This window comes from Zonotrichia leucophrys, chromosome 1, assembly GCF_028769735.1.
Source record: "Zonotrichia leucophrys gambelii isolate GWCS_2022_RI chromosome 1, RI_Zleu_2.0, whole genome shotgun sequence".
NCBI lineage: Eukaryota > Metazoa > Chordata > Aves > Passeriformes > Passerellidae > Zonotrichia > Zonotrichia leucophrys.
In genome coordinates this window covers 74,590,205-74,603,793 of record NC_088169.1, presented here as the reverse complement: position 1 = coordinate 74,603,793, position 13,589 = coordinate 74,590,205, and the positions used below count along the sequence as shown (strand labels likewise).

Below are 13,589 nucleotides of genomic sequence, written 5' to 3'. Positions count from 1 at the left end.
TCTGTGTGGTTTAGGAAAGAGAAGGGATGAGATAATGTCTGGAAATTGATTAAAGTAGAGAAGTGACTCTGTAAACTGTGAGGAAGAGCATAAATCAGGCAAGAAATGTGTTCAGAATTAACTCAGAGGACAAGTCCAAAGAAGAACGTGGCTGTCACAGTTATGGCAGTAACACTGCCATATATCTAGTTTCACACCAGTGCAGTCCCAAACAACATCTCAGCAGACATGGCTTTTCCACAGAAACTGAGAGTCCTGCTCAAAGGAGGGACAACTTAAAGATGGAGATTCTGAAGGTCACATCAGTCAAGTTTTGAAGATTATTTTCCCCACCAAAAAAAATCTTTTGTCAAATTTGTTTATTTTCAGTCTTCAAAGTGAGCAAGAGCTGGCAGCAGTACATCATGCCAGGAGAGCTATGGCTTTGCTTGGAATGAAACACCAACAAAACTTTGCCAGTGATAAAGTTCCCAGGGCTCACCACCTGGAAGGAATTTCTTGGCAGATTTCATACACAAAGAGAAGCACCTAATTCTCAGTTAATTTTAATTCACTTTTGCATATCTACTCCCCAACCCCCCCGTCCTCACTTCAGATCTTCAAAAACTCTCCTGGCAATCTCTCCAGGCTGACTGTGGGGCACCATCAGAGCTGCAGGATGCCCCTCTCTCTGTACCTCAGGGCTGAGACAATGCTGTTGCCAGGTCCTCAGGAGTGCTCTGAGTAGCTCCTGGCTCTCAGTTCCCCTTGCTCACTGAAAAACCACAGATACAGACCCTGTACAGGGTCCTTCTCCATTCTTCCCACCAAAAGGCAGCCTCCCAAGGAAACCCATGGGCGTGTAGCCTGACTGACAGCAGGAGCAGCCTGAAGGTTGTGATGCTGGAAGTACAGGACCAGGAAACCCAAGGAATTAACTTTTGCTTGGGAAAGGGTAAAAGAAAATTGTCAGTGTTATACCACAAGGTAAAGGAGGCTGCAGGAGACAGTGAGTGCTAATATTGCAGCCAGATGGAAAAAATAGAAGTAACACATCTGGTGGTAGATTGCATGTAAAAAAATGGCAGACAAAAAGCACTTTGGAGAACAAATGGCAAAGGGAATAAATGCAATTAATGTTTCTTCACATCAAAGATTCAGGACCTTGTCAGGAAATCTGTAGGGCCAACTGATATTATAAAACATCACAGCAGATGCGGCCATTTTAAAATTATTTATTTGCTCAGTACTCCTAGTGGAAGAAACTTCGTCTTCAAATAGCTCCAGCCATTCTCGGGGGTTAGGGTTCTTAAGAAAGATTAGGTAGAAATCAAAATTACTTCAGAAGAGAGATTTAAAAAGTCACACTGTGAATAGCAATGAATGACTAAGACTGATAATAAGTACTCAGGAGATCTGTGTCTCTAAACTGGAAGAGCTAAGATCACAGCAGTGATGGATGTGTCATTTAAAATTACTGGAAAGTTAAACAGGGGCAAACATGAGGTCAATTTTAAAACTTTGCTCCAAAGGTGATGGGAGTAACTATAGAAACAGGATGACCCCCGTGGCAGGGAGGAATGATTGGGAAGACTCCGTCTTATCAGAAGGCTAATTAATTACTTTATTACACTATATTATTCTATACTACATTACTTTATATCTAAACTGAATCTGCCAAGCACTCAGCTCTGCACACAACTGCACAGAATCCCATGACTGTCAGCTGACAGTCCCCACACACAAACACACACACTTGGCCCTGAGAACCAAGGAAACAAAACACCACCACTTTGGGTAAACAATCTCCATATTTTATTCTACTCTTGCAAAAACACAGGCACAGAAAATGAGATAAGAATTGTGTTTTCTGTCTCTGATGTTCAGGGAATGTGGAACCCAGAAATATTCTTGGGGAGAATTGTGCCTTGCTTTCCTCTGTGAAGAGAAATGTGGCGACAAGTAACTACAGGCCTCTTATTCCAGCTTAGATGCTACAGTGGGATCAGCCAGTCTGTGCTGCATCTGTGAGCTGTGGCAGTCTTTGTTGGGAAACCGCAGGGGTGGCTTCTGTGAGAAGATGCCAATGGCTGCACCCATGTCAGCCAGAGCCAGTGCCAGCCAGCCCCAGGACACATTCACCAGAGCTGAGCCCATCAGCGATGCTGGGGCTGAATATGAAACATATTTCAGGAAGGGTAAAAATCCTGCACAGCAGCTGCAGAGAGGAGTAAGAACATGTGAGAGGAGCAGCCCTGCTGACACGGAGGGCAGGGCAGGGGAAGGGCAGGAGGTGCTCAGGACGCTGGAGCCGAGATTCCCCCGCAGCCTGAGGCGCAGCCCATGGGGAAGCAGCTGAGCACCTGCAGCCCATGGAGGACCAAAGGGAGCAGAGACCTTTTGAGGCACTGCATCTGCTTTTAAACTGACATGACAGCCACAGGAGTACTGTGTCAGTCAGCTTCAAAGGCTGACTGATGCCCTTGGCAGCACTGAAGAATTCTTGATACTAGGTCTTTTATCAAAGAACTATCTTTAGTTTATAGATGTGGGAAGAGTTTAACCGGTTTTATCTCCAATGACATTACACAGGCCATTGCAAGAATGTTTTCAGCCCACACACAATGTAAAATGGTTGTTTCTCACCACCATCTAAGAATGTTTATGTTCTAGAGAAGGTCAGCTGAGAACACAGCTCCTGGAGAGCCCCACCATCATATAAATGGGCAGTAAATGACAAAATACCTTCTGCCCTAGGGAAAGGGGGATTCACCTAACCTGTACTTACCTATCTACAATGTATATGTGTACATGCAGTGTCAATAAGGCTACTGTAGGCACTTCATTCTTTAATCTTGATGTTTTGGCTGTGTGATTACCTCTTACTGTTGTGCTGATTTTCTGATTCTTTTGAGTGCCTGCACTATTTCCAAACAATTTTCTCTTAATTGTAACTCTGCTCTTTTTTGTCATAGGGTGGAGGACTTTAGCTGTCAAAAAAAAAAAAAAAAGATATTTCCTCTTGGTTTATATGCTTGCAAAATTACACAGCTGATCTTCACTCTGCTCTGGCCATCATGTCTTCAGTTGCTGAGTCTAACAAACACTATCCTGGCCTTCCAATAACTTGATCAAAAGAAGAAAGGACGTGTCACATATGACCCTACCACTAGCTGCCATAGCTTACCAGCAGAGAAGTTGCCAGACTCCCTGAGTTCAAACTCCAGCTTTCCAAAGTTACATAATTAAAAACCCACCCATCCTAGGCTTGCAAGCTGGTACTTTTCCTGCCTGATTAGCAAACTGCAGGTTAACTGAAAAAGAAGCAGTGGGTGAAGAGCAAGAGCTTCCCCAGATAATAAGCTGTTAATTAGCAGGGATGTTAGAGGCATCACTGGATGCACAGGGAAGTTCAGTGTATCAGCAGATCTACCCAAAAGTACTCATTGTTCCTGCACTCCAGCAGCACAAACTCAGCTGCTGATACTGATCCCATCATTTTTATTTCAGTCCATTCCTTCCTCCTAGAGCTGAGAAAGATTTCTGTAGGGAAAGAGGTGAGAGAGGAGGGGACGGAAAGTTTTTGACCCGCGAAGAATCCTCACTCTTGAAGAGTTAAAAATTAATGAGAGACAGGAGAGGAAATATAAGGCTGAGATTAGTTCCTTGTTTGTTTTCTTGCTTCCCACCGTGAAGTTATAGAAATGCAGCCAGTGTTCACTTTCTCCCACAGGCAGTTAATTACTTGTGTGAATAGTTTTCACTGCTTCCTGCTGCAATATCCCAGAACCACTGACCCAGTGGCACTGTCTCTACCATCTCCTCCCCACACAGCCAAAAGGAATAACAAAAATCAGCTTAGCAGGGTCTTTTTGCAACCAGGATCTCTCTTCTGCCACCTGCAGTGGCAGGACAGCTCAGACTGTTAGAGAGGAAACAGGAGAAGATGTGTGAAAGCAGAAGACAGAGAAAACAAGCCCCGTCAATAAGTGGGACTCCAACAGAGAAAGATTCAGCTCTGTGAATATAACTACAAACTGTAAAACATCTCTATTTTTTTTTTTTGTGTCAGTCATCTTGGAGTTTCCTTCTCCACCTAGTTTCCCTTCACTGCTTTCTTTAAGATTTATGTACAGTTGTAGGTATCTCTGACGCTGCTCAACCCTAACTTTCCATATATCCCAAAAGCCTTATCATGGTTAATGGAGAGGGCTGATAATATCACTTATTCACAGCTCTTCACTGGACACAACACCTGGCTCTTGCTTGTGGGTGCAGCCACTCTTACGAAGAAACCCAGTCAACCCCTCCAGCTTAGAAAATTCTATGCCACCAGGCATGGCAAGATATCCATAAGCTACCCATTCTCCTGAGCAGGACCCTGATCACACTGCCCTTCATTTGTGTTTCTTTTCTTTCTGACACGTTCCTGCTGCCTATGAAATACAATAACACAGAAAGACATCTCTGTCTTCATTGGCTCCTGTTGGGAGCTGTCAGTACCTGAGGTCCTTTACAATTCCACCCAAGGCGTAACATCAGAGCAACATTCCTCCTTTCCCTGCACTAAGGGGCTCTTACAGAAGCAGGCTTCGGTAATTGAAGCTGGCATAACTTTCCTTCCTTTGCATCCTCGAGTTTTCAGAGCCCTGCAGTCCCCCATGCAGGGCAGCCCAGGAGGCCTCCCCAGAGAGGGCAGGCCGGCAGCAGGAGCAGTACATAGCAACCAGGAGCGCTCTCCGGGAGCTTTGCTGGCACTCCCCACTCTCCTGGCCAATAAATTGCCCTGAGCCAGCCCCTCCATGTAGCGAGGCAGGGAGCTGAGCCGCTTCCCTGCGATGCCGCTGCTCGTCCCAGCCATCCTCTGCCTGCTGGGCTCCTGCTGCCCCCGGGGCGCAGAGGCTCGGCACTATGGGTCTGTCCTCACCGTGCCAAACGGAGGCCCCTGGGGCTCCTGGGGACACGAGCAGTTCTGCCCCAAAGGCCACGCAAAGGGATTTGCACTGAAGGTAAGCTTTGACTGCTTCTTCAGCGTGGGGAGCAAAACCTGCTGTGAGGCAATGTTATTTTGTTCTGATCGCAGCAGGGCTGGCTACAGCACTCTGTCCCAGCACAGCAGTTTGTGCTGTATCTGCAGCATGCAGGCTTCTCAGCAAGAAAGTTCTAGCACAGAGAATCTCTCCAGGCTCCTGCCAGTAGGTGATTCCTTAGCAGAGGGGTCTCGTGGGTAAGAAAATTCCTGAGGTTGGTACAGCCTGTTCCCAGGGGCAAGTGCCACCTGCCAGCACGCCTGCTCTGGGTATCACAGCACGGGGTGGGAGGGTGGGCATGGCCTGGGACAGCAGCCACCAAGCACTCCTGTTTCCAGAGTGCCTGCTCCGCTGCTTGGAGAAGAACAGAGGTGGGCAACAGCAAAGTGGGCTTCCTGAGAAATGTCATGGAACTGCCTCACAGCCCTGCCCAGCTGCACTGATGTTCTTACTCTGTCCCCAAAGCCTCCTGCCATCCCTCTTTTGAAAGGGTGACCTCTCCCTTTTTCTTCCCCTTTTCCAAGGTGCAGCCCTTCCAGGGATTTTGGCTGTTTGGTGATGACACGGCTCTGAACGGCGTCCGCCTGCACTGCACGGATGGCACGGTCATCGAGTCATCCGTGGGGGGGTGAGCAGCCTTCACTCCCTCATCCTCCTCCCGGGCAGCAGCTCCTGGGCAGCTTGAAGGGAAACCAGTGCAATGGTTTCTCCACAGACAGCCACACCCCCTGTGAAAGTGGCTCAGCATCCCTCTTGAGGAGGTGGGCGAGTTCCCCTTGGCCACAAAGTGTGAAGCTTTCAGGGCAAAGGTCTGGTCCCAGGGAAAGGAACAGTGCTTTGCAAAATGAAAGAAAGATCAGAAATTACAGATCTTAAAGCAATACTTTCTACTTTTCCTCAAATGCTTACTTTGGAAAGCACATTGAGTAGCAGGGATATAGCAAGCACCTGAAATTGCCAAGGGGTTCTGCAGGAACAGGGCAGACTGGAGCAGGTGGTGGTTGGGCATCCAGGGATGATGGGGAGGGAGAGTGAAGCAGGTGCTCCCAGAAACCTGCCAGCCCCATGTACGTCCCTTGCCCCAGGACTGCCAGGATCCTGGGCAGGTTGTAACGCTGACTGCAGCACAGCAGAGGCTGGGCAGGCCTCAATCAGTTGTTTTTCCCTCTGGCAGGTGGGGAAACTGGACGGAGGCCCAGCTCTGCTCCAGCAACAAGCTGGTGTCGTTCTCGCTGCGCGTGGAGCGGTGGCGGTACCTGCGGGACAACACGGCCGTCAACAACGTGAGGTTCGCCTGCTCCGACGGCACCGACCTGGAGGGCTGGGGGCTTTCTGGGGGGCACTTCGGCCCATGGAGCAGCAACTGCACCTCTGGGGCCATCTGTGGGCTCCAAACAAAGGTGGAGAAACCCCAGGGGAAGTGGGATGACACAGCTCTCAATGACATGAGAGTGTTCTGCTGTGAGTAAGCCTAGCTCCCCACCCTATGCCAGCATCTACAAAGCTAATGCACAGCATTAAACCTTGAATCTGTCCTTGCACCAAGAGAAGTGTACTTTTTTTCTGTATTATTATGTCAAGGATAGCCAGGTCCCATGGCTACAGCACTTCATAACAAGGGTCTTTGTAATTATTGTGATTTAGCTTGGTAACAAATTTATAACCTACAAAATTCCTGTGAGGGAGCACAGGGGATTCCCACACCTGTTGGTAAGGCAGGAGGTGGGACTGTAAGGGCTGAACATTGAAGTAGAACAGGGATCATCTGCCCTGACAGAAACTGTGGTTTCAAGGGAGGGGAAGGGAAACTTTTCATCCTATTTCCATTATAATGCTTAGGATATGCAGGGATCACTATCAGACATCCATCCATCCATCCATCCATCCATCCATCCATCCATCCATCCATCCATCCATCCATCCATCCACACATGAGTTCAAATATACCATGCAGCTTGTGAGTCCAGCTCCATGCCTCTCCTTCCAGCCTTCTCAGCACGTCTCCAGGTGCCCCATGCAGAAGAGGCCCTCCAAGGATTTTTGTTTCAAAGGCTAGAGTACTTCACATGTGTTGCGGTCAGAAATGTAACATTGCACAGGTATTTTTCCTGAATCCACCACCATCTCCTTCAGCATCCTAACCTCCTACTCAACTCTTCTCTGGAGTTCATATTTTGTGTTTCTTCCTGGGGCTGTAGGCAGTTCCTTGAGGGTGAGGACATAACAAGTATGGGGCAGGGATTAGCTCCAAACCCAGCTCTCACAGGGCATTATGCAGGAACTGGTTGGTGGAGAACAGCATTATGGTGCACATGTGCAGGAAGGACTCAAGGAAGAAAGGAACAAACAGCAAGGATTGGGAGAGTTCCAGAGAGAATTGCAAATATTTCAGCAAACACTTTCCTCTGTCCCAGGAGCTCAAAGAGGAGGCAGAAATCTGAGGAAGACGTAGGAGGGAAGGAGAATATCCTCAGCTCTGTAAAGGTCATAGACTTTGCCCATGATCATGTATTTGAAATTTGTTTGCTGCAGTATTCTCTCTGATAAGAAAGTCTTGCTCAGGAAGACTGTGAATGCTCCTTAGTACCACCTGTGAACCAAGGCTTAATCCCTGCTGGGATCCCAGATGTTACAGAGGTTTCTGAAGCATCAACTATACTATCAACTGCCCTTATGCATCCAAAGAGACTTCTTGTCACTTGGCATGCAGCTAGGAAAAGCCTTACAAGAGGTACATTTACAAGTATATTTAACCCTTTCTGCCAAGTTTTTGAAAACAGGTTTGAAAGTCCAAGCAGTTATATTTTTGTTGCTAGTTTGGTCAGTTTCCACATGCTTTGCTTATTCCACACCTAACTGGTAAGCACCACAGAGCCACCTATTACATCAGGGGGGTACCAGATTTAAAATCAAAATAGAAACACTGAATACGTGATCTGACAACAAGGTCACACATCCTCATGGATGATTTCCAATTTTAAGAGATAAAGGCACTCTGGAGACAGTTCCATTTTTGTTACAGGAATCTCTCTCTACAATTGGATATAAAAGGAAAATGCACAACTCAGCTTTTCTTCTGGAAAAAAGGTTCCCCTAGGGCACTTTGAAATACACTGAGACAAAAAGGTGGAATTCTTGTCATGAATGTCTCGAGGGTTTTTATGTTATCTTTGCACAATTATATCACTTTCATATTACTCATTATTCATTCACTTAAGCAAGTTGCTGTACACAGCACTTTACATGGCATTAAACATGAAAGAGTTTCTGTCAACAGGGAGGTTCCTGCAAGAAGCCACTCTTTAAAGTCATTTCATGGTCTTCCCACTCAGGTCTTAGCCCTCCCCATCATAACAAAAACATTTGACTGGGCTGAATCCAAATGCCCTGGCAGATCCTCTTGAGTAATAAATATCCCATTTTTCAGGCAGAGGATACCTAAAAGTGAAATGCTGCAAGAGATATCCCTGTCCATTACTCCTTCAAATTCAATATTTGGCTAATACCAGATTTTCTGCTGTGTGTGTCACTAGTCTGCAGCAGTGAACCTCAAGGTTTGTCACAGCCCACCACAAAGTGGCAAGGCTCATGTCAAGCACTCCTTTCCTGTGCACTCACACCAGTATGTGACCACTCTTCTCTCAGGAAAACCTGAATGGAATACCAGATGGAAATCCAGGGCTCTTCCATAATCATCTTGCTTCTCGTGCAATTACTCACCTGATGCACCAGCAAGAGCTGGTTGGGATGTTTAATCTTACATCCCTCACTACACTGATGTTTTGCCTTTAGGCATCTGTGGTGGAAAACAGCCAGCAGCACCCACTTTTCCCCAGGCACCAGGCAGAACATGCACAGTGCTCAAAATTGCATGTAAAGATATTCACAGCCACACTTCCTCAAAAGGCACAGGTGATGTGCAGCAGCAGCTGGTAATGAAGTAACACCAGTTACTCACATATGGATGGATTTGAGCATCTGGGGGGTGAGGAATAGCAATAAAATAACTCCCAGGGCTCACCTCTTACACATTTTGTTGGATATGGGCAGGGATGGTGGGCTTGTTCTACCCAAAACAACAGCTTTCCTCCTCAGAAATTCCTTGTCCAATATGGACTGATTCAGCCAGAGAAGTGCCAATGGAGATTCACTACAGTAAAGAAGGATATCAGGGGATATCCTCGGGCTAAAATCTTTGGTAAGGGGGCAGGCAGTAAAGACAATTCAATGATGTAATTTACACTCCAGTGAGTGAAATACAAACCATGAGAGTCTTCCCACAGCTCAGACATGCACCCAACAGGAGCATTCCTGTGATGATACTGGCATGTTGGCCTTAAGCAGATGGCTGATAGCCCCTGTTCTATCAGAGGGGCTCTGTCTCACTTTTACTGTCTGTTCTGGTGGCAGACTTCATACATAAAAACCACAGCAATGGACCAGGGCTCCTGTGGCATTTGGCATTTGTGCAGCCAGGGAGCAGAGGGAAGGTCCACGCTCTAATCTTTGCTGCAGCTCAAGCACACACATCAGCAGGCATCCTCTTCACCTGCCAAGTGAGGTGACAGTGCATTTCTTAGAAGCCACAGTCCTGTCCCCCAGCTGTCACAACACCTGCAGCACCCTTCCTGGAGTGAGAGAATGAGTGTGAGTAATGAAATAGAGAAGGATGAAAAACACCTTGGACATCTTCCTGATGTTTCTCCCAAGAGCACTGAAAGAAGACACAGAATATTTGGATTGTCCCCGTTCTCACTGCAAGGTTTGCCCTGGTGCATTAGCAGCCTTTGGACATTGCTGTCACATGACACAGCTGAAATAATGAATACTAAACCTGGGAAAAAGCAGTATTCAAAGCTTTGAAAAATGTTTATGTCACACATCAGGAACTCACCTCTAGGCACTGAGCATTTCAAACACACTACCTCTGGAACAGGTCAGCCCCAAAAGTCTCCTGGGAAGTTTGTTTCTTCCCTAAAAGCAGCAAGGGTTGGACTCCCCTCTAAACTGCATATGAAATGTTGTAGTCTAGAAGATCTCTGGTGCTTATCAGCATTCTCATACTCTGAGAGCACCACATTCCCTTCAGAAAAACTGCAAAGGTTGAACTTGGCTCCACACTGAGCAAATGTCCCCAAAGTTCAGAACTCTTCCAAGCCAGCTTATTTCCTCTAGAACATCTTTAATGAAGTACATATTTATATTGTCCTTGAAGTAGAAATACTGAATCTGATTTTATCTCTTATTTTTTATTTTAGTAGGAGATTTGGTTTTGCTTCCACAAGTGTGTCTTTGACCTGTAATAAAATCTGTACAGAAGTAATGGCTAATTCTGAACAAGTAAGTAACAATTCCAGTAAATCCAAGGAAGGGTACATCCCTCTGACCTTCCTGTGCCCTTTTCAGTAACAAACATGTACTTTGAGCAAAAGAACAAATTTTCTTGTGCTGTGGTTCTGCAGGGCTATAGCAGAGTGCTGCCTATACCCACATAATTAGAAGGAAGGTTAATGAATTGCTGAAGCACATGTTTCCAGTGGATAATTCAGACAGAAAGCATGTTTAGGTGGCCTAGCAGTTTATTAAATGAGATTGTAATGGACACTATGCTCTTTGCAAGTGTCATTTCAAAATAAATTGGTGTAACACTTTACCTCTGGAAAGTGCATTAGTAAAAGACGGGCTATAATCTCTACTGATGCAAACCATTGTCAGCTGTCATTTCTTTGGTATTAATGTTTTTCCCTTTTTTCTTTTCTATCCCTTGATATTTTATATCTTCTCTTTGCTTTTTTAGCAAAAAATAGCATTCATCCTCAGCCATGAGCTCAGATAGACAATTTCTAACACTTACTGCTCTATTGGAGATTTCCTTCTTCTGCTCAGCTTCACCACAGTGTTTGCAGAGAGTATCTTAATAGTAGGGGAAAAAAATTCTCCTCTCATTCTTCTTCTCTCTAGAATTACTTTCAACTATAGTAAAAAAAATAGAATATTGATTATATGAACAGCACCATTTGCTGTTCTCATGGTGCTTACAAGTCTCACATCTGGTTTTACCAGAACAATTTCATCATCTTGCTAATATCTGTGCCTTGTATTTGTACCCTTGTACTGCATCTATCAGAGTCTCATTATGCAGGTAATTTTTGCCATTCCATCACAATGGTCTGGCAAAAAACAACTACTATCTAAGCACCCAATTGCCCTTCTTCTCTAAATATTGCTTGTCTGCTTATACAGCTTTATCTAAATGCACCTCTGTCATCTGTAATAAGGTAACAGGTCTAAAAAGTACTTAGTGTCATTTTGTGTCTTCCACTTTGGTACAGAACCCATTTTAAACCTAAACCGATGCCTTTATTACAGATCTTTCTTTCTGCTCCTTGTAGCACTTTCAGATGCCATGTCCCAGCACCTGCAACAGTGAGAAAGAACATAAAACCATTCCAGTGTTAGTGTCATTTTCTTGGGCTGAAAAGTCATAAAATGGCAGAATACCAGGTTGGAAAGGGACCTCAAAGAGCACCAAGATGGCCCAGCACCCTGTCCAACTCAAGATCTACAGTTGGGAAGGAAACGTTTATCCTGCTATCCATAAATGTCAGTTTTCCCCAACTTCTTTCATCAGTTTGGGCCTCATTTTCTTTGGGCTTTAAGCTGTTTGGGCCAAGCATAATCTTATTTTGTACATAGGATGTCTACTGTAAGCGGACATCTAGACCCTGCAACAAAGGGTTTGACTCCTTCCCCAAGGCTTTCATGCAAACTCAGATAATGCCAAGAGGAAGAAATGTTGTGTCTCAGGAGAACCTGCCTTTGACTAAAGAATCTGCATATTTTTCTACTCCTGGATAATTCTTCTAAGAAAATTAGGCAACATCTTGAAGGTTGAACATTAAGTTGATGCAAATTTCAATAAGTGAGTTGGAAGTCTCTCAAAAAATACAAGATTAATAATGGTAGAGAGAGACAAAGACCACAAAATTTGCTGTAGAGCAGCCATTACAGTGTCATATGTCTCCAGCATTAATTTTCATACAAAGTGAGTAATATACTTTTAGTCAGGCCCAACAGCTACAAAAACCTGAGTCATTCCTTCGCACAGGAGGAACAAATTTTGTTAGGGGTCAAATTGTGTTGAGGTTCCTCAATAGAAAAGCATAATTAATAAGTACAAGTCCTGGTTGGGTGATGGTCCTGACAGCACAGAAAAAGCAAATCAAGAGCCAGTATTATCCCTGGACTTGCCAGGAAATCTTTATTGCTGAGCTGCAGCTCATGTGTTCAGAAACCCATACCAGTTTGGTTCAAAGGCTGGTAGAAAAGTCATTTCAAGCTCCTCAGATTGAATGTGTTTCAGTTATTTCTTCCTATATCCTTAATTTAAGCATCTAAAGAAATTTCTTTTAGTAGTTTCACAAAGAATGACTGGCCGAATGAAGATTTTTTAAAAGAAAATCAGATTTGATTTTCTTTCAGAAAAACACATTAAAGGAAGCTAGAGCAAATCCCCTGCCAGGGAAGTGCAGACTTTTTTGTACCTAACCACTCCGTTGAAATCACTAATTAATGGGAAAAATGTATTTCAGAGGCACTGTGATCTGTAGGTCCAGATTAATTAGGATAAACTTTAATTATTCACTGGTAATACATGCCACCTTTGAAACCATAATCATCAAAAGTGGGTGCTTGCAAGCTCAGCAACTACCCCCAACACATTTCTTTCTTCTTGTACTAAGGCAGCAAGTAAATGTAGTGCTATTCCAGTTTTCTCTGCAAGGCCTAAAGCCACCTCAGTTAGGCAGACTGGTTCCCAGAAGCACACACTGAAGAGGAGAGAGGACTTTGCAGAATACTTCTCCCCCACGTTAGAAGAGATGACTCAGACCTCTTGAAAACTCTTTTGTCTCTCCCAATTTTCATATTGATTGGGGTGAAAACAAGAGGGAAAATATTTGCTCCAAGCTTCTTCTCTCAATTGCTCTTCCAATGTTTTGTTTTCCTCATTATTTTCAAACCCCATTTTGGTACTTTCTCCAAGCACCCTCAGCACCCTCACCCAGCATATTTTCAGGGCCAGCAGAGTTCCTCCTTCGTCCCCTCTGATCAACTTTGCCAGCATGCCTGGAGCAGCTTCCCTTTTTGTGCCTTTCTCTTTTGGGATTAGCTTCTCTTCATTTTGTCAGGACTTCGAAGCACAGAAGCATTATCACCACCAGTGCCATTAATCAAGGCTCTGCCACAGGTAGGAGCAGTCTGGAAAACAAGGGTATTTTATTAGCAAATTTCAGATAAAAGCTGGACATCAGTCAGCTGGATAACTACAATTCCTTCTGGCATCCAAATTACAGAGTAAAACAGCATCATTTTCAAGTCTGTGTCCAGCAGCACTGTGGGAAGTGCATAATGATGGAACATGAACCTGGAAGTGGTCATTTTCTTTATGTGGCTCAGCCTGTACCACCACATAAATCACCAGTTTCTCCCATAAATCTTACCGTTTTCTTGTTTAACTTTCTTGGCAGGTACAGCAGTTCCCTCTGAATTTTCTAGTCATTTTCTCTTCAGCTCTGAGTC

The 13,589-nt window shown here is 44.9% G+C and overlaps 1 protein-coding gene across 1 annotated transcript; it reads left to right on the top strand.

Annotated features, from left to right (window-relative positions):
- Positions 1-4,817: 4,817 nt before the first annotated feature.
- On the top strand, positions 4,818-6,478 carry LOC135457244 (vitelline membrane outer layer protein 1-like). Its single transcript, XM_064731732.1, has 3 exons — positions 4,818-4,988; positions 5,534-5,637; positions 6,184-6,478. The coding sequence occupies exons 1-3, from the start codon at positions 4,818-4,820 to the stop codon at positions 6,476-6,478; spliced, it is 570 nt and encodes a 189-aa protein (XP_064587802.1).
- Positions 6,479-13,589: the final 7,111 nt, after the last annotated feature.